This window comes from Girardinichthys multiradiatus, chromosome 22 (genome assembly GCF_021462225.1).
Source record: "Girardinichthys multiradiatus isolate DD_20200921_A chromosome 22, DD_fGirMul_XY1, whole genome shotgun sequence".
Taxonomy (NCBI): Eukaryota; Metazoa; Chordata; class Actinopteri; order Cyprinodontiformes; family Goodeidae; genus Girardinichthys; species Girardinichthys multiradiatus.
Window position 1 is genome coordinate 38,421,407 of NC_061814.1, and position 21,961 is coordinate 38,443,367.

The 21,961-nt window shown below is 41.2% G+C and overlaps 1 protein-coding gene across 1 annotated transcript; it reads right to left on the bottom strand.

Annotated features, from left to right (window-relative positions):
* Positions 1–1,220: 1,220 nt before the first annotated feature.
* Positions 1,221–20,935, bottom strand: socs5b (suppressor of cytokine signaling 5b). Its single transcript, XM_047351274.1, has 2 exons — positions 20,202–20,935; positions 1,221–9,204 (listed from the first exon to the last, which is right to left on the bottom strand). The coding sequence occupies exon 2, from the start codon at positions 9,165–9,167 to the stop codon at positions 7,503–7,505; it is 1,665 nt and encodes a 554-aa protein (XP_047207230.1). The 5' UTR covers positions 9,168–9,204; positions 20,202–20,935; the 3' UTR covers positions 1,221–7,502.
* Positions 20,936–21,961: the final 1,026 nt, after the last annotated feature.

The following is a 21,961-nucleotide window of genomic DNA, read 5'->3' on the forward strand; positions in this document are numbered from 1 at the left end:
AGATAAAAGTAAAGTTTGCATCTCATTGAAAAGTCATGGTCCTACAGTCTGGAGGAAGACTGGAGAGGATCAGAATCCATGTCAAAGCAACTTGGACTTCCATTACAACTCAGCGGAACCACCGGCTATGACCTCCATTCCATACCGCATTGATACAGTAATTCATGCACAACGAGCCCCGACCACGTATTGAGTGGATTTACTGTACAGTACATGAAGCTGCTGTTCCTTTTGGTTTGAAAAATATATTTTTGGGTTTTTATGCAATTTAAATTCTGAGAAACTGAAATTCCTTTAATTGTGAGTTACTTTATTAAAATTAATGAAATTGAAATTTACTCCAATGTCTGAATAAGTTATTTGGGATAGGTTTATGGGCTATACAAAACATGTTAATTACATTTTATACACAAAATCATTCTCAGATAATGAGATTTCACCTCCTCAGTTCCCCCCCATTTTGACCTCTTTTCAGAATGAGTCGTTTCGGGGGTCTGTAACCTTTAAGCAAATTAGCTGTATCTGGTCACGCAAATCCTGACGTGTACTGATGCGAGTTCTCAAATCAGTCTGTGGTGAAGTGATTCACGCAAACTAGTTCTGTCTTTGGCAATGTGACTGGAACGTTGCCCTCAAACATGAAATGATGCCACGAGTCTCTGCTCTCCGACAGCGGGAGAATGTGCGTGGACACATGTGGGCCTTTGCAGCCAACAACAGAACATCTGTCTTTGAGGGAAGCCATTGTAAAGCGGGTGTAAGGTAAAAGCAGCCGCCGAGACGTGATCCTCTACTGAAAATCAAGTGAGAGGAGCTCCGCTTCAGTTGCTAGTCAGGGGCAGGACTCAGGTACCATTGCTAGGCGACGTCACAATTACACAGCATTTGAAACCGCGTGATTCCTATAAAAAAAAAAACATTCATTTATAGCAAAAAAACAGCTGGTTATTTTTTTTTGTTTGTTTGTTGGGACTGTTTGTAGAAGCATTAGAGACCCAAATGGAAGTATAAAAACGATCAAAAAGTGAATTTTGCATAATAGCTCCCCATTAAATCAATACTGGAACTCAGACAACCTCCTTACAGAAAGATGTGGACATTTTAAATAAAATCAATAGAAAGTTGTTAGAATTAAAACGTAAAGACCAGAAACTGTCTAAATCACTAATTAGCAAACAATAAATGTATAGTGACCAAAAACAAAAACACACACACACAGGTTTTTACCTCTTGGGCCAGTGTGGATTACACTTAACAGTTTTATTTGGAATATTAAGACAATGAAGCATAAGCCAAGCACCAAGAGTGACAGCTACAAGTGTCGCTTCGTACGGCTCTCATTAAAAATGAACAGGTTATACTGAAAAACAACGGGTTTACTTGTCTTGAATGGTTAAGCGGATACACAGAACGGACACTGAAATGTGAAACTAATAATGCCATTTACACGCTCCACATCCTATCAGACAGCAGAAGATTAAAACAAAGGAAACAAACAGTGAGGAAAAAGCAGAAGAAGAAAGGAGAGCGGCGATATTCGTCTGAGACAGCTTCCTCAGTCTGCGCTGGCCCCGGATTTAAAAGGGCCCCATTTTATTTCCTGTGATGGGCCAAAACGAACAAGGCGTTCTGGGAACACAATGGTGCTGAAGAGTGACAATTAGCTCCCATCAGTGTCAATTCCCACATTAACACTGCAACTAATGTGCATATACAGCATTAAAGTGACAGGATTGCAACCATTGTTGAACTACACTCCATTGCATATTAGGGAGAAGTAAGAATGAAAATAACTCTTTCATACATCTTCGTTTTCTGCTTGCATATAGCACGTAACCAAGCTTTGATTCTACTTTTTTTTTTACAATATATTTATATCTCTGTGGGAAGATAAACAAAGTGAAACCAAAAGATGCTCTGTGGTCGGGCTGCTGGAGGCGGATGTAGGAGCACTACATCCAGGGGTATTGCTGTTGCTTTTGAACTCATATTTCAAGCTCCAATAGTGACTCAGTAATGTCACAGCAGTGAAAATGTGGTAAAAACAGATACAATTCATTGAGTCTTGCAGTGAGACCAAACAACATACACAAAGACCTTATTTTGTTTGCTGCACAGAGGCAGTGCTGGTTTAATGTGTGTTTTTATGACCGGGCGTTGTGTGACAACACGGGGTGGTGCAAGTGTAAGACGACAAGCAGGCAGTTAATCCATTAAGATATACTTTGTTTTATCTTTCTCCTAAATCTGCCGGCTAAACAGTAAATGTTCTACTGCTGGATATTTCCCATGGGGAAAACTGGGACGAGAGGCTCCTGGGACTCTCCTCGTAGAAGGGCCTGCCTGAGAAAAAAGAGGGATTGTGGGGGCAGAGAAAGAATGTTCATAGGAGTCACGGTGGTCACCCCTCACATTCGACTCTGCACCCCTTCGCTGGTTCTGTCCATACGCCATCATTCTCCCACACAACGCACTGAGACTGAGAACACTACTCCATCCATGTGAAATGCTTCTGAACCACCGCCGTTTTTATTCTAACACTTGTAGGTTTCACCGTCTTCAGCCTTGCACACGTGTTTGGAGAGTGGGACATTTTCATCTGTTTGCTCTTTGCAGGATATTGGTTATCAGCAATTATATAATATGGTCAGGTTTTTAACACTTATGAAAAGTTTGGAAACCTGTAGATTGAGTATAAAAGCTTGACAAATGACAGTAAAATGAGAATTTTCACCACTGGTCAGATATGTTCAGGTCAGGATTTCTATTTCAAGTCCAATATTTTGGAGTAAAGGGCAAACAAATATCATATGTCACTGACCTAACACTTTCAGACACCACTGCAGAGCACAAATACACGATTAAAGTGCTGTTTACTCGGAGCAATCTCTTGCCTCCTCCACTGTACGATACTCCCTCAATTTTGTTTGAATTTCAGTTTTAGGATGCAACTGCTTTTTTTTTTCAAACAAACAAATTTAGGTAAAACAAATATTGGAAAAACATGAAATGAATTTTGGAAGGTCCTACATTTCTGTGAGAATGCCAAAGCACCAGCAGGATGCCAAAAACTAGGGGTGCAACGATCGATCGGCCCCGATTTCCTTAGCTTTGGGTGATCGGCGATGGGCCGATACTTGCATGTAAAACCGATCTTTATCTACTGATTTTTTCCACCTCCTGAAAGATCTGAAAATCTCTCACTGTCCCCCACAGTGAGAGAGGCCTGACAGACCTGCTCACCAGGTCACGTCTACACATTAACAATAGTCAGCCCACTGTAGGCAACATAAAATTGAAACAATAAAGTTGTATTGTGACCTTATAACTGACAGTGTCGGTTATATAAAATAAAAGCGGTGTCTATGATCGGCCAGAATAATGCAATCGGTGCACCCCTACCAAAACCTGCAGGAGAAACGTTTCCCTGACGCTATAGTCACCTCTGCAGAAGGGCGGAGAGCAGTTGGGTGTAAATAAATAAAAGCCTCTGTGTCACACAGCAGAGGGGCTCTTCGAGTAACCCAGGAAATGTACATCCCCAAATTTAGGATTTTATGTCTGAAGAAATCAAAGTACTGATCAGTTCACTATGGAGCTGAAGAAGCTAACAGGTAGTAATGATCTGTTCACCCCTTCCCTAATTCATATCCATGAGTCACCATTTCATCCTAACCCACTTCTGTTTTGTATTGCATTATTATTATCTTTAAAAGCTAAATTATTTCACAAATTTCATGTACAACTTTATTTAATTGTACATCATTTGCTCATTTTCATTTATGTTGGTGTTGCTCCGTTTGGGTCACTCGACCCTGATGCAATATGATAGATTAGGATCAACCCGCCCCCACAAAAAAAAAAAAAAAAAAAACACCCACTGTGACCTTGTTGACTTTAAAAACACTAAAACAACCTGGATAACACCAGGATGTTGGTCACAGAGTCTGTCATTCATTGGCTATAAACTTTCTTTTAAAAACATACGGAAAATATTTAACGCATGTGTGATGTTGACTAAATTAAGACGGATGAAACTTTCCAATGATCATCCTGGAAAGATCGTATATTTACACTTTCCAGGACATTTCACTGTTGCATTTTCTCAAATCATGTTGAAGGGAACCACACTGCCTGCCTCCACCTGTCATAAAAAGCCTTCTTTTGTGGGAAAACTCAGTAAATTCAACATACTATCCTGCTGCGGTAATGTTTTTAATACAGACGTCTCTGTGGGGTATTAGATTATTAAGTTAAAATGTGCTTACGGTAAAGGAATAACTCTCCTATTTGTTAATCCAGCTGCAGACCAGAACCTGTGTTGGACAGCGAGTTGTAAAGGCATCTTGCCCCAGCTGTGCCTAAAGCAGAAAACAACCTACTAACCCACTAACAACTCAATACTATATGACAAAGACTAATGCATGCATTAGTGATTGAGAACAGTAACTAACGTATAACCTAATTTATTGATCGGCTCCTAATTCGACGCAGCACTACTAAACTGCCATCTTTAATGTGCAACAAGGTTAATGAGCTCACAGCTTCTGCACCTCCATGGTTATTCTTCCAGTCTCATCTGAATGGACTGTTTTAAAGCACCTCCTGCTCCAGGTTTAGACTGTCAAGCAACTGACTATGGAACAAGACCAATGGTTATTGAAAGGCACAAAGGTAACACTTATTTACAGAAGTGACAGGGCAGCCAGCAGCAGTTCGAGTCCAAGTCACACCTGAAATGTTTCAGGATATGCTAATATATCTTTAGGTGTGAACACAGTCACAGAGTGATTTACTCAAGTACTTTTTTAACCTTCTGTCAGATTACACAGCAACTTCAATGGATTTCTTTGTAACAGACCAAAGACGCAATGTTTTACAAATAAAAATCAGAAAAATGTGCCGTGCACTTGTATTCAGCCCCCTTTTATTCCAATCTCTCTAAATAAAGCCCAGAGTAACTAACTTCCTGTAAAGACAGTCCAGTTGGCAAACCGAGCCCACTTTTGTAATTTAATCTCAGTATAATATATAATATCCAGCTACTCTGTGAAGGCCTCAGAGGTCTGAACAAATAGCCTCACCAGATCCAAGACAGCAGGGCTGGAGGGACAAAGAATATGTTTTCGACGTATCGAATTGCTGACATGGACGATTTCTGAAACGGCACGACTCCATTATCCTAAGTTAGAACCTAATTTTAAGGAACACCAAAGGTGGAACTCAGAAACAGGTCAGTTTAACACCTGGACAGTGCAGGATGGAGGTTATACATCCATCCTGCACCCTGAGCACTAAAGGGAAAAAATGCCTCCAAAAACAGCCAGGCTGTGTAAAACTGAGCTGAAATAATTAGTTCTTTCACCTGGACATGGAGGAAAACCAGACAATCTTACAAACCCGGATCAGCGAAAGGATCGCCGAGCGAGCAATGTCAAATTCAGACATAGCTGCCCACCTAACCTGACAAGTCGGGGAAGGAGAGCATAAAGGCCTGTAAATTCCCTGCAACTGACATTTCTGACCAATCACGAAGTAGTTTTTGGACACAGCACGGCAAAAAAAAAAAAGTTCTGCCACGTTAACGGGTTGAGAACAAGCTGCAAGAATTCCGGGCCTGGGAGAAATAAGTCTCTCTGGGAGAAAGCAGTAAGAAATCCCATTTTCCACAAGCTATGTAGGGAACACAGAAAACACATAAAAAGGTTCTCTGGTCAGATGAGACCATGTTCAAATTTTTTGGTCCACATGCAAAACACCATCCTCACTCTGAAACAATGGTGGCAGTATCACGCTGTGGGGATTATGTTCTTTAGCTGAGATTGGGAAGCTGCTTTGCTTTAGTGGGAAGATGGATGCATCCCAATACTGGGAAGTGTTGGTAGAAAACATGCGAGAGGCTGCAAAAGACTTGTGACCGTGGCATAGTCTCACCTTTCAGCAGGACAGCAACCCTAAACATCCAGCCAGAGCTACCATGGAGTGGTTTATTGCCATGATAGAATGGCCCAGTCAAAGTCCAGCGCTAAACCCAAGTGAGAAGCTGTTGTTCACAGATGCTCTCCATCCAATTTGACTGCGCTTGAGCTACTTTGTGAGGAAGAACAGAAATATTTCAGTCCACAACAGACTGTCAGCTGTAACTGCAGCAAAAGATGCTTCTATAAAGCATTCATTCAGGAGGGCTGAACACACACCACACTTTTCAGATTTTTGTGTAAACTCAATGCATCATTTTCCATTCATAATGGTGTGCCATTTTATGTTTGTCCATCACATAAATTCCAAATAAAAAAAACACTGAGGTTGGTGGTTGTAACATGACAAAAAGCCACAACATTAAATGCACTCAGAAATGCACAGGACCACGTGAAATGGATCATAGAATACAATGTTGTGTATTGGTCTGCACACTTTACAACCCAAAGCTACATCTGTTAACCTCACAGTGCCACACATCACAGGACTACTCCACCCCCCCCTCGTTTGAGGTCAAAGACGTGATTTTCCTTGAATGAAGGTAGGTCTGATGCAGGTGTTTCTAATATTACAGCTGACTGGTGTTACGTTAACTTGGCAATGAGTGGAGGTCTCGAGGATGAGAGTTTTGGGTGTGGGGTTAAGTCAAAAAGTGGGAACATCTACCCCAATGAAGGCTACACTACATCTCAAGAAAAGAGCTCAAGGTAGCAAATATAACACTGTGAAGCTGGAGACAGCAGAGTTCCTGAATGATGACCTGTTTTATACAGGAAATAAATGAAATGAATTAAACTTAAATGCATACAGAGATAAATGTTAGTGAATAGTGAAGATATGACTGTAATTATGCAAAGAAATGATGCAAAGCATTGCCACACATCAGGAATAAATTTGTCAACTTAGCTGGATCCTTATGCATACTTTTTAAAGTGATTAGGCTGAACCTATGCATGCAACCAGATGACAATGAATGCATCTTCTGCAGCTCCACTCACGTCGTCAGCTCCGACTGCAACATAAAAAGTAGCACCTGCAGATGCCCTCTCGGCTCACACACACCCAGCCCCAGTCAGGTGCTCTACAAAGTGTTTCTGAAGGTAAATGGCGAAAAGCAGGAACGCAGGAAGTGAACTGTACAGCTTGAAACAGTAATCTGGTATGAAGAGAGGGTGGCCATGCAGGTAGGTCTACGAGGTGGTGTGGGTTCAGCACAGACGTTTAGCACAAAAATAGCAGAGAAAAGACACAATGGGCCTTTTCCTCCATGTCAAAACAACCTGTTCATCTTAAAAACGTGCTTGACAGACAGCATTACACTCAATATAATCATGTTTTCTCAGTGGTGTAAGTAATACCAAAAACAAAGATTAGAATGAACTTTGTATTAGCTTGTTATACTTAATTCTATTCTCCAATAGAAAGAAAGCCACATCAGTGTGGCCTCTAACGGGCTACTGAGGAATTTCTGTAAGTTCTGTAATCCTCCTGCAGAAAGTGTGCAGGCAGCGGAGAAGCCAGTCTTATTTAACCTTGAGTGGTGGCTCCCTCTCTAGCCAACGAACTCGTACTTTCTGTTTATAGTGATATTCCTTGAGAAAGTCCTGCATGGCGGGGGGCAGCGGCAGAGAGCCTATACCATCGTATGTGGTCCAGCGACAGATGGCGGCTCGAGCCAGGTGCTGCAGGGTGAAAGGGAAGGTCCGGTTGAGAGGCACTGTAAGCAGTGGCTCAAAAAACATGCACGCGCTGGGGTCCTTGTAGTGCTCGAGCAGTCCTGTGACGGTGGAAGAATGGAAAACGCACGGGTCATGAGCGTCGAAGCTGAAGTTGTGGTTCCACTGCTCGATGCGTGCGTGCAGAGATCTATTGTAACGTCGGAAGCTGACGGAGAAAAGGTAGTCCTCCTGGGCTGAGTCACGCAACAGGAAGGTCCCCTCTGGTCGTCCATCTAGCAGCGCCTCGGCCTCATATCGGTCCATCACGCCCCAGTAACAGGGCAGAGCTGTAATCTGCAACAGGTCTGGCACCAGACAGTGGATATAGTCAATCTGGGTGTGAACCTTCCAGGGTCCAGGCTGCTGCCGGCTCTGGTGACCATCTCCAGAGGCGTGCCTCTGCTTAGGCCTTCTAGCTTGGAGACATAAGGTGGTTGAATCCTCCTCAGAATCACAGTCCTGGGTTGATGCTGCAGGCCCAATCATCTGCCCACATGGCCCTGATGATCCCACACCCACAGAACTGGAAGAACCACTGGCACGTGCTTCCCCAGAGACCTCTCCCATGCCAGGAGTCATCTTTGGTCCTAGTTTGAAGAGAGAGGGACCCGGCACTGAGGCCTCCAGGGTGTGGATCTGTGCATTAGGAGGTGGGTCAACGCCTTCCTCGATGCTAAGCCTGCGGCGCTCACGCAAACGTTCCTCCTCGTCTTCTGGTGAGGGGTGGGCCGGGTCGAAGGCATCCAGCAGGGCAGTAGAGGAATGCGGACTGACCGGTGCCGTGTGCTGCTTGATCAGGTGCCACTTGTGAGCGAGGTCGGAGCCCGGTGGGAATGGGCAGGTCTCCAGCATGAGCTCTGTGAGGTGAATTTTCCGTTTGGAGTTAACAGGGCTCTTAGAGTGCGAGCGTCGGCGAGCAGGTAGAGGTAAGCAAAGCCCAACTGTATCACTCAGCCGCTGGCGCAAAGAACGAGTATTCAGACTTCGTCCTCCAGATCCAGAGTCATTGATCTCCTGAATGGAGCTAATTCCATAACGCCTATCCCTGCGGTTCCCACAGCCTCTCAACCGGCCAGACCGCCTGTCTGCCTCCAAAGAGCTCTGGGTTTTAGTGGAACATGAGTGCTTTTTCTTGCCCCCCCACGGAGCGTGTCGGGAATACGAGTCTCTCCGTGCCATGGGAACACCGCCTGAGAGTCCTCTGGCATCCTCAGAGTCCTTGTCGACAGAGATCTCTACAATCTGCGGGATGTCTGACACGCAGTTATGATGGCGGCGTCCTGTGGCGACCACTGGCACTGGCATGAGGCTCCATGACGGGCTGGAGGCGGCAGGGCCCTGAGCCTCAACCAAGCTGCCTCCTTCGCCAAGATCCACCACACACTGGACAGTTTCTACCTCAACTCTGCTTTCAGTGGATCCTGTACTGTGGAAGAGAGTCTGGCATCTGCTCTTCAGGCTGCTCCACATGTTGCCCACCGTCTCCAGGAAAAGGAGCCCCTTGGACCTGCCAATGACAGGAGACAAGACAGATTAACTCACAGGTGGACAAATTTCCCCAAGCAACAGCTTTAACTCAACAGAGAACGAATCCTTAAAAGAATGTCGTTCATTTCAATTCCTCAGGCTACAGTGTATGCAGTAATTAGACATGGCAACAGGGCCAACGTGTCAGAGGTGGGGGGAGCTTGAGTGGTTTTAACAACAGCAGATTTAGGAGTTGCCAGGCAGACGTGAAGAGACACAAGGCCACGGCTATAAATGAACCTGGGATCTGCTCGCAGCTGATCTGCTGGTATGTACTGTATTACAGAGCCAGTCTAGACTTGACCAAAAACTTTCCCTGCAATAGCAGCAGACTGGGCACAATCGCATGCTTTCTCTCCATCTGTCACACACTTACTGCTGATTTATGACACTCGACAACACTAAGATTTGACAGGGATTTGGAAGGAATGAGACATTTAAGTTTGGGGATTTTTTTTTTTTTTTTACATTTTTTCCCCTCATAAAATGAATTGTTAACTTAGTTCAGGTGATCTGTTAAAAAAGGGCCAAGAAAACTGAGAGTTTTATTAACTAAAAGTAGCAAACTTATAGGAAAAGATGTACGTCCAATAAAGATTCATCCCCCTTGAACCTCAATAAATTTTATATGACAACTACAAAGTAGAGCACAATTGTAAAGTGGAAGGAAAATTATGCACAGCTTTTAAAAGGTTAACGGGTTCAAACGTGAAAAACGGTACACAGTACAGGGGACACAAAGGAGTACTACTAGGAGACCATTGAATAAAATCTACTGCAACCAATTTCCTTCAGAAGTCATCTAATTACTAAACAGAGTCCAGATGTGTGTAGTGTTCTCCTACTATAAATCCAGCTGTTTGTTAGAGAACATTACAGAACAAACAACATCATGAAGACCAGACCAGAACCACAGCAGACAGGTCAGGGAGAAAGCTATGGAGACAGTTAAAGCAGAGTAAGGGTATAATATAGTCTCAATAGAGCAAAATGCAAACAGTAGGACAACTGCAAACCTACCAAGACATGGCCATGCACATTAAGCATTATTCTGGGAAACATCCAGCAGGCCAAAGATAACTCGAGTTACAAAAATCCCCAGCTCAGGTGGGAGAATATATTGATCATGCACCCCACAAATCTGACCTTTAAGAAAGAATGGCAAGAAGAAAGAAAGCCATTAAGAAGCCCAATTTGCAGTTTGTCATAAGTTCTGTAGGGGAGATGGCAAACATCTGGAAGAAGGTGCCTTGTTTCTGGACCAAAGTTTAGCTTCCTGCCCTACATTCAAACAATGTGTGGCAGATAACTAACGCTGCACATCATCCTTGACACGCTGTCCTTACTGTGAAACATGGGGATAGCAGTAACGTAATGTGGGAATGCTTTTCTTCAGCACTGACAGGTAAGCTAGTCAGAGTTGATGGAAAAATGGTGGACCAGGGCAATCCTACAGAAGAACTTGTTAGAAGCTGGACAAGAATTGAGACCGAGGTGGAGGGTCGTCTTCCAGCAGGACAATGACTAAACATACAGCCAAACCTAATATGGGATGGATTTGGGCCAAATACAACCAGATGGCAAAAAGAAAAACCACATACCCTTTCTTTCACTTCACAATAAAGCTCTACTATGCAGAGGTGGGATCAAGTCATTTAACTGCAAGTCACAAGTCAGTCTCAAGTCTTTCCACCCAAGTCTCGGGTCAAGTCCCAAGTAATGACAAGAAAGTCAAGTTCAAAATCAAATCATGCAAGTTTCAAGTCAAAGTCCTAAACTTTAAATTTCAAGTCGTTAAGTAATTTGACCAAATATGTAATTTAATCAGAGTAATAACGCATTTTAAATTTTTTAATGATTTTAACCAAGAGGAACCGAACTTCAAAAAGCGATGCCGATTTTCACAGTAAATATTAACTGAAACAAGCCAAACATCCAATAAATTCAAAAAATTTACATACAAACTCATCAGTAATAAAAAATAACAGAAGTTCTACACAAAAAATATTTTTCTGTTAATCAATTGCAACAATACAAACTTGATTTTACAACATGGCCGTGTAAAAATTGGAACCTGTGACTTTGCAGGCTAAACGATGAAATTAACGAGCACAAAAAACAGTTGTTTAGCTAACATTAAGAACACATTAGATCCTTAATTAGATTTGATTTATAATTCTTTGTGTAACTTTAAATGTCGAAAGGAAGTTAGATGTTCCCGCTCTACTGTGGTTTTCCAAACTCCAAAATCTTTATTTCTCTTTGATCACCTTCTAGTTTGTGCAATAAAATTGTATTATGTATGATTCTTCTCTGTTGTGATAGATGTGTGAATTATGAGAATTTAGTAAAAACTGACTGGAAATTAATAAATTAACCAACTCGTTCAAGAACTGTATTAATGACGGTAAAATACAGCAGATCATCTGAAAACACTAAAAAACATTAAAACAGGAAATTTCCATCTTAGAAATTTGCATGTGGAAATTTTTTGTTTTTGCATAATAGTGTCATTAAACCCAACTATAATATTGCATTTGTGACATTATTTAAACCTAAATGATAATAAAGAATACATTGTTGTTCAAATTGTTTTGTTTTATTCATTTATTTTTTCAAAGAAAAAACACTTCATATCACATCAGGTTTGCTCTTCATCCGTCCCCAAATACAACGCTCAAACATTTATGGCATCACTGGCATCCCGTACATAATGCCAATATTGGATTCAAGAAGACTTTGTGATGCAATATTGCACACACTAATATTTGGATGATGATTGCAATATTAGTGTAAAACGATATGCACTACTCACAAAAAGTTAGGGACACTTGACTTTAGAGTGAAATTTATGGAAAATGTAAAACGTTGACGCTACAGTGATATTATATCATTAATGTGGGGCATTTAGGTAGAAGCATGCAATGGTGATTTCCTCATCTCAAGCAATTTATTGAAACAAAAGCCAACAACATTGGTGGGTATACCGCAACAAAACCTGTCAATGTCTCAATAATGTGTAATGTGCCCTTGAGCATCAATTACATCTCATGCAGTTCACCAGTCAACATATTGTCTACTGAGGCGAGGTATCCCAGTCTTCTTGAAGGGCGGCCCTCAGATCAGTGAGGTTCTGGGGTACAGAGTCCTGAGCCTGTAGATGCCGACTCAGCTGATCCCGCAGGTTTTTTACAAGATTCAGGTCTGGAACAGCTGTTCCCTAGTGATGAAATCTTGATGATCTGGAGCACTGTCGTTCATGAAGATAAAATTAGGTCTGTGTTGTTCATGCAGGGGATCAATGAACGGATTAATGGCGTTAATCAGGTTGTATGGGCTTGTCACTGTACCATTCACAAAGTGTAGAGCAGTTCTGTATTGACTAGACACACCTGCCCACACTGTAACACCACCACCAAATGCTCATCGGGTGACAACAGTGGCTGATGCATTATGCTCTGCTTAATGTCTCCAACATTGTTGGATCATCGTTCCTGATCAACATGAATCAATTTTCATCAGAACAGCACTGAGGTCCACTAGTCCCTCGTCCAGAATAAATGCTCCCTGGCCCATGTGAAACAATGATGCCGGTGCCTGGTGGTGAGGTCAGGTACCCTCACAGGTCGTCTTGCATGCAGACCACTGATGTAAACAGTTTCAAATGGGCTGATGCGACACCCGAGTGCCCCTCAGTTAAGTGGCATTAATCATCCCTTCCGCAAGGCACTGTTCACAATGAAGCCGTCGTCAGTGTGGTATGTGGCAAAGGACGTCCACTTCTATGCCTTCCTGTCTCTCTGTTGCAAGCTGCTGAAGACACCCTAAGCTCAGTGCCCACTTCCATCTAAGAACATCCTGTTTGAAGCTTAGCAATGGCGAGGTTCTGTCGATAAATTGTTAGGGGTCGTCTTGGTCTCATAATGTCAAAATGTGAACAGCATGATGAGGGGGACTGAGATACCAATTCTGATTGAACCAGGACATTTATTGGTCGATTCATGGATCAAACACCTGTTGTTAATTTTGGAGTTAAGCTGCTTATTAGAGAACAGCAAGTGAACCTAAAAGTACTGAAACATTGAACAGCTGGACATGTGCATTCAAAAATTCACAAAGGTCACATTAACTTCACCTGTTAATATTTTGGTGGATTTTAGGTTCACCCTGAAATTTTACCCAAAAGCTGAAAATCCCTAACGTTTGGCGATTAGCGTATAGTTAGAAGCAAATAAGCTGTCTGTCCAGAAAAAAAAAAGAAAGGCATCATTTGGATTTAACCAAACAGACAGGCGAAACCCTCCTATTGGGAAGCCCACGGTTCAGTGGGAAGAGAACAAATGGAACAACAGAGCTGAAATCAAAGCTACATTAAAAAATAAAAGCAAGATAATGCCCACACTGAAGGAAATTCATGGGAATGGGACTGAACAGCTGTGTAGCCTTAAGAAAATCACTGATCAGTAAGTGTAATCAGGGAGGAAAAAAAAGGCATACAGATTGGACTCTAGAGCAATAGAAAGAAGGTCATGTGGTCTGAGGAGTCCATGTTTACCCTCCAGAGTGATGGGAGGCACATGATGAGATGCACCATACCCAACCCCTACTGCACAAGCCTAGCGGGGTGGTGCTATGATCTGGGGTTCCTGGAGTTGGTCAGGTCTAGGTACAGCAATGTTATGTGCCCAATGAGTGAAGTCAGTTTACTACCTGAATAATAATGAATGACAAGCTTATTCCAAAACTACGATTGCACGGGCATATTCCAAGATGACAACGCCAGGATTCATCGGTTTCAAACTGTGCTCGAGTAGTTCAAGGAGTATGAAACATCTTTTTCCACACTACAGAATCCAGACCTAAAACCCCACTGAGATTCTCTGGGATAAGCTGGAGAAGACATCTGCATCGTCTCTGCAAGATTGTGGCAAAAAATTAAATTAATTCTGGATGGAAATAAATGTGACTTTCAAGCAGCTTATCGAAACTATGCCACAGTGAATGCGTGCTTTGATCAAAGGCATCCAATGCAATATTAAAAGTGTGTGACTTCTTCTGTGGATGGGCAGTGCATTATATCCTTGTAATTACCGATGGCTCTGGTACACTAGATGTGATGCGAGCCCAGTAATCAGATTTTGCAAGGGTCAGACATTATTGACCGAGGAATGTTGCTAAGTAAACTAACTGAAGTCCCCTCTGCTAGTTGCCAGGGGCATACAGAACAGCATTATAGTTAGGCCTACACAGTGAATCACATTAGGATCTCAGTCATGATTTTGTGATTTCACAATTGAATTACCAAGATTAACTTGCACGCATCAATTCAAGCACAATAACTCGTTTGACCAAGATGCTGTAACCTCAGGATGCATTGTTGCTAAACATGCTATTATTTTATTTACATTAATAAATATAGCCTACAGTACATGGTTTCATTCTTTATAAGTAGGGTTGGTGATTAGTTTTAAGAGGCTTTGGCAGCCACTTACTGATTACAGCACAGCGCTAACTTGAAGAAGCAGGAAGGATTTGTGACGGACGATCCAACCTGACCAAAGGTCAGAAAAAGGCGACTGGAGACGCTCATTTTTCAGCATCTAAAACTTTCTAGAGGTTTAGCTGTAAGTGGCGCATAGTTAGATTTTTAACCTTCAAAATGTGCCAGTTATTCTCAGTTTTATCCACTAGTCATTCACCAATCAATCAGACACTAATCAAATTGGGACAACCTTCTCTTAATGACTGCGACCATTGATAGGCAGCTCAAATGAAAAAAGTCAGATTTTTCCCAAGACAAATAGTAGTAGTATTTTTCCTAGACAAATGCATCAAAACTGAAAACTTTTGCTTATTCAGTCTGCTGATGCATCAACAAATAGTTATCCTCTGTAATCCAACTTATGAGTTGACCAAAACCAGAAAAGTGTGCGTTGATGCATAAATGACAATAACTGTGTTAAGCCTTTTGTTTTTGCTGAATTCAAAACTACTACCAAGGAAACTGCAGAACTCTAAGTGATGCTCAGCAGATTGGTGTGGTTACCGTCACCCATCCTTATGGCGGTGCAGACAACTTCATGAGTGGACCACGATGAACAAACCATGAAGTTCCTACGATACAGAATTTCACATTTCATTTTGCTTCAACAAATCCTACTGTGCAATCCCTCCTAAACAACTGTGACCCCGGCCAACGTCAGCAGCCACTGCACTGATGCGGTGCAATCCAGTCAACATCCATTTTGAGCCATCCTGAAACCTATCTAGGCTACTTTTGTTCTGCAGCAGCCCAACACACCCATTCTCCTGGGAGCACAGCGATCTAAAAGAGGACTGGAGAAAAGACAGGATTAAGGGAGAGAACGCCTTCACTGCTCAGGCCGGACCAGAGTTAGCAAGAGATTTGCAGCCGTCTCACATTTTTAATAGATATCCGAGATGACAGAAAGCCATTTAGAGTCTGCAATCAACCGTTAGTCAATTATATTGATCAATGGGAGGCAGATCTCAGTTTTCAGCTACCAGGTAGAAACCCTGTTTACTTTAAGCCTGAGCTAAAAACTTTGGGCTACTGGTGGACCATTTTTTTTCTCACTCTGACCTTTGACTTTTTCTACTCTCCAATAATGCATTACTAGCAAATATTGCCACCATTAAAAAGCGCTCTGTTTTTGTTTATCCTTCACAAAGATTTACACCTGGGAGAATGGGCGCTCGTTCTGCTTTGGCAGCATTTTGTACATTTGCAGTTTGTGTTTCTCTGACCCAACGTCTTTAGGTACACAATCGGATCCACCTGGCATGGCTCTTTTTGAACACACCAAATGCCAGTTTCTTATAGACATTAGGGTATGATTATGTACCCCCTCTGATAACCAACGGTTGACTATTGAGAAATAGATTGTACCATTTTAAATATATTTGCTTTGTTATTTTGGTTTTATCAGGCATCATAATCTTAGCATGCTGTCAAAGAAAACTGGTCCTAACAGGAATACGCAATTACTATGGGTTTATGATGCAATATGAAAATAAAATAGAATTGCATTAAATGAAAATGCAGATTTAAGCAGAAATATATATGCTAATTAAATGGGTATGAACAGTAAACGGTAGGTACACCAACATGAAATGCGAGTAGGTTGGGAAGAGATGACGCCCAGCTGCAGTACAGTAGTATAACATGGAGATGGATTTAACTGACCCGGAAAACCTGGTACTTCCGGTTGTCTCTTTACTGTTAATTAATTACAGTTGCAACTAATGGCTGAGAAGGAATCTGATGGGAGACTGGATGGAGTTTGTTCCTCTCCACTGTCGCCACGTTCTTGCTCAGGATAAGGGTTTGCACCAAAGTATAGGTTAAAACTAATCAGCAAGAAAACGTTTTACAAGATGCACCAAACTTTTTTTTTTGCCAATACCAATTTCCAGGTTTAGTACATCTGGGATAACCATTCCATGCTTTTAAAGACAATTACACAAAAAAGGATAAAAAGCTGTGCTGTGGGTTCCTTGATGGAGGAACCTGTCTTCAATCAAATGAAGAAATTACAAGATTAGCGCCCCCTATGGAGAGAGGATATGTCCCTAAACTAGGAAGTTCTATTTCTGGTTTTAAATGGTAAAAATATTCTAAAGTAACACATTTCACCTTTTGCCTCAGTAAATGGACTGATACAAGTTAATTAACTAATATTTACTCCAATTACTTAAAGGTAGATTGTTTATTGAAAATTTCATGGCAATATTTGCTTCTCGGCCTTTTGGCTATGACACCAATCGACAGCTCTGGGTGGTGAGAAAATGTGCCTGTTGTTGCATTACTGCTTTCACTGGACAGGGGTATTTTTCTTTTGAGGGGAGTGGTGGCCTAGTGGTTAGCAGCGCGGGACATTTGCATCCTGGAGAGGCCAAAAGTACCCTGGTTCGAATCCCACAACCTGTCACTCTGCGTCCCTGAGCAAGACTCTTCGCCCCTGAATGCTCCCCGGGTGCTGCACAATGGTAACCCGCTGCTCCATAAGGGATGCGTTAAATGAAGAGGACAATTTTTCCATTGTGAGAGCAATAAAGTCTAAATTATTATTATTTAATGTAAAATGAAATAATGTTCTTTTTCCCCTAATATATGTACACTGCCCCAGAATTTCCAGTTTTGAAATAGATATAACGGTCCTGTTTTTTAACCTACACAAATCAACTTAATATTAAATTACATTTCTTTTAATGCCTTTTCAGATGAAAACATTTTTTTTAATACAATTCATCAGAAAATGTTACTGACATGGTCATTGCTACAGATGTACTATTCAGGTTTTTTTTCTGGCTTGTCCCCTTCCAGTTTTCTGAGATTCAGATTTGTTTTTTTAAAAACACAGAAGAGAAAAATGTGTGCTGATGCTTCTTTAATATAGGAAATAATTTTAATCTGTTAGTTTTCTGTTGGATTCAAAACTAACATCCAACAGAGAATTAAGGACTTAAAAGAATCCTACAAGAGAGTAAATATTGTTGGTTGAGGCCTTTAAACACAAAGATCAGCAGAGTTCTTAATTTTGATGTGTGTGTTAATAGGAGTTTGAACTTATTTTGCAATATTTTGATGTGACATGAATTTTAAATTATTTGTTTTTTTACCATAATCCAATAATTGTACACCCAATTTATCCTGATCAGTGATCAATTAAAAATCTAATCTTTTGTCTGATCATGGAGCAAACTTTATATACATGCTAACAGGCTGCTGACAACACCTCTACGGTGTGAAAGATTATGGTATGAAGACTCTCAGCTGTTTTCCATATCAGTGAGCAGTTTAAAAAGATGTCAGAGGAAGCACAAAATTTAGAGGGTTCTAGACAGGAACCTTTTCTATGGAGGCAGTTGGGCTGTTTTTGAGAAAATTATTTACTTAGCCGTAAACATCTGGTGGATATAGGACTGCAGGGATTTGTTGATGTAATCAGTGAGGTTGATTATAACAATTCATCGACAGCAACGTCGACAGAAGTTTTATGATTTTATTTTCCTAATATTTTTAACAATTATGGTAGTCATGTTCAATATGAAAGTTGTGGGTTTGATACCAGCATTCTCCTGTCACATGTTGATGTGCCCCTGTGCAAGGCACCTATCCCCAAGTTGACTATCGATCTACGTGTTAGTGAGTGCGATTGGGTGAATGAGACTCTAGTGTAAAGCGCTTTGACTGGTTAGTATGACCAGAAAAGCGCTACATAAAATCAGTCCATTTACCATTTGACAAAAGTTAGTTTTCCTCTTAAGTGCGATGTGTGAAGTGAGTCCCATGCCTGCAGTCTACAGCAATACGTGTGCCTGTTGTACATGTTAGAGTTTGCCATTAGTCATCGGCTGGCATTTTCTGCGCTGCCACTTTAAAACCAACATGGTATATAAAGCATCATTTTACTCTCATAAAGGCATGTTTGTAAAAGCATTCTCCAAAATATTGAAAGCCAAACTTGGTTTGAAAATATAGAAGTATCTTAAATCAGAAGACAATAAGCTTATGTTTGGATGTCCTGTAAGGTTTACAAACCTCAGCAGCGCAAGTGCCACGCACGAACAGCTAAACAGACCTAAACTGGGGCTTCTGATGAGCTTGAAAAAACTAAGCTAACATATTTTATTAAAGCTCCTAAATGCTCGTTGAGGTTAGACAAGTTGTCTATGAGTCAAGTGTTAAGTGCAGACATTGGGCAGAAACAAAGATCAACTTTATTTTGTAAAGGGGATGTTGACTACAAATTATTGCATTCAAAGTCAGTCCAAGTTATAATAAAAAGTAGTGATTTTAAAGTTACAGTCTCCAATGTTACATTTCATTTAAGAGGTGTAATTGAAACATTTTCATTTTCTATTTGTAGTTGCACTGATCTAAGGTGTAAATGATAACCACTCCAGCCTCATTTTCAACAATCTGAAGGTTCAAGCTTATTTTAATTTGAACGTACATAAATTATAAGGGCTTTATGTTTGTTGGTACATGTAATTTATGCTTTAAAGTGCACATTTGTAGAATATAAGATGAAAGTGTGCCAACAATAGTAAAAACGCTTTTCTTTGGAAGAACATTAATCAGATTAATAAAAAAAAGAAACGGTCAAATGACAAGATGAGAAAAAAGTTGTTAGTAGCAGCCATTTCAGCATTTATAAAATGTAAACATATACAGATAATGGAAAGAATTACGTATCTAAAGAAAAATCCTCAACCTCTTGCCAGATTGATTGATGCATTTCTACTTTTTACTAAATGCCACTGTATGAAATAACTAAACTGATGTAATATGACTGGATGGATTTGAATGTGAATCCAACTGGATTTGAATCATTTTTACTAAATGAAACAAATTTAGATTTGGACTGCAGTGCATGTAACTGGATATGAACTGAAGTGTGTCTCGTAAAGTACCCTGATATGACTTGTGCTGTAAATTGGTGCTTTATAAGTAACCGGAATGTAGGTAAAATACATATATAAAGCCATAGCGGATATATAGAAACTGTTGGGAGGCCTTCGGGTTTCTGGAGGCCCCATTTTCCCCTTCACTGCGAAGTTAGCGGAGCTGCTAGCCCGTCAACGACCGACAGCAGTCCAAGCACACTACTAAATGTAGCTACAAAGCCAAGATAACATTATCAGCAGTCACTTTTGTCAAACTAGCCTGTTCGGTTCCGACAAATGCATAGTTTTCCATAGAATTAGCTCTGTTAGCCTAAAACAGCTTTTAAGTTAGCAGCAAAAAATGCTAACAGTTAGCATCTCTTGAATAGAAATCTCCTAACATTTTAGTTAGCGGTAGCTAGCGAGGTTACCATGCTAGCTTATGCCAATTATCGACAGAAAAATGTATAAATAAAACCAGCTGGTGCAACGAGGCTTTAGGTTGTCAAGGAAACAAAAGTGACACGGTTGGCAGGTAAATTGCTTCTAGAATTAGTTTCTTACCCGTGTGCTTTCTGGTAGCCCTACTCAACGGCTCTTTGTCTGCAAAAAAAGGCTATGAAGAAAAGTCGGGCATGTCTCCCCCCCAGAGGACCTCGGCGTCAAACGAAAGCGCAGAACGAACACAGATACTTAATGGTATCATCCCGATTATTTTAAAATATATCCCTAAAAACACTGGTGGTCAGAGTGATTTAAAAGCTAAACAGTTCTTCAAACGCCGCGAAAGCCCGTTTCTCATCATGGTGGGGCTCCTCTTCTGTGCCTGGAGCAGCCAATATGACGGCTGTCTGTGCAGACACGGAGCCGGGGAGGAGGACGGGGCTCAACGTGAGGCAGCCCGACTGACAGCGGCTCGGTCCAATGGAGGACCGCCCAGGAATTACACTTCCTACGGAACGCACGGTTAGGGAACGCTTCGGCACCGGCTGGACTCTGATAGGCGTGCCCGGTCACCAATGGAAGTGACGTGGGGGAGGAAGCCCTGGGCTGGCTGCTACTTGGAAACGTGGAGAGAAGGGGAGCTGGTTCTTCCAGGCCTGACCTGATCCCTCCCGAACCCGTGGAGTCAAAGCTATCACGGGAAGAACAAAAATTATTTTCACGTTTTAAGACTCATCAGGAAAGAAAGCATAAAAAGCGTGGCCACAGTAATTCAATTGTCTTTAAAGATAATATGTTAAATTAATTTTTTATAAGACTGACAATAAAACAGAGCTGAGTATTGAGGTATGAATTTATATAACCTGTAGTTGTTTTTTTTTTTTACTAATTATTGGCTTTTTAAATAGATATAAAATAGATAAAAAATAGAGATAAAAATCTGCTGTATATTTGAGTTGATGACATCACACAAGGCAGAAGAATCAAGCTAATCAGCTAGCATTAGTGAACACTGACAAAATAGCAACTTTTGTCAGATTTTAAAATAAAAATTAAACGCTAACCAAGAAAACTATGTCCTAAATTAGTATTTCCAGTTCATGTTGCATTGTTGGTTGCGCCAACCAAGCAGCAGCAAAGCGCAGCTGTTTAGTTCTTTGTTTTAGCTTAACAATATTTTTTTTAATCGTTTCACTGGCAGCAGGCAGCATGCCAGCTTCTGGTTAGGAACAATACAGACTGAAGCAATAACTGTGATGCCTTGGAAACAGTCCTTTACAAATTACATTACAAATGGTATACATATACAAACGTCTGAGAAACTCTTCGAACCTACAATACTTTGTTTATGCTTTGTTTCATTAAAATATTGTATGTTTAGTTTACTACTGAGTAGCTGAAAAGAAAGTAATTCACAATAGAATTATTCAATCATTTCAGTAGGGAAAAAAACAAAACTGTCATCTGAGTACCTTCATCTTGGCAATTTTGGCCCACGGCCCAAAAAGTTTGGACACCGTAGCTTTTCATCATGTGTTGCTGCACAGCAAGTGTGCTTAAGATCATGATCTGAGGTAGGATCAGGGTATTCTCCTCCAGAGCAAAATTTATGATTTTATCAATTACAGTAAATTGCCCAGGCCCTGCAGAAGCAAAGGAGCCCCAGACCATCACACTAACACCACCCCCATGTTTTACTCTCCACATGATGATCTTTTTCCTCTAGAGCCTACTTCATGTTTCCAGACAGGTTCTATTTAAGGGATTTCCAGATTCCACAGGTCTGTTGATAATCAGGCCTGGGTATGGTGAAACTGAACCAAAAGTGTAACGTTTATCACAGTCACTTGATTTGCCAAGGAGAAAAGATTTATATTCAA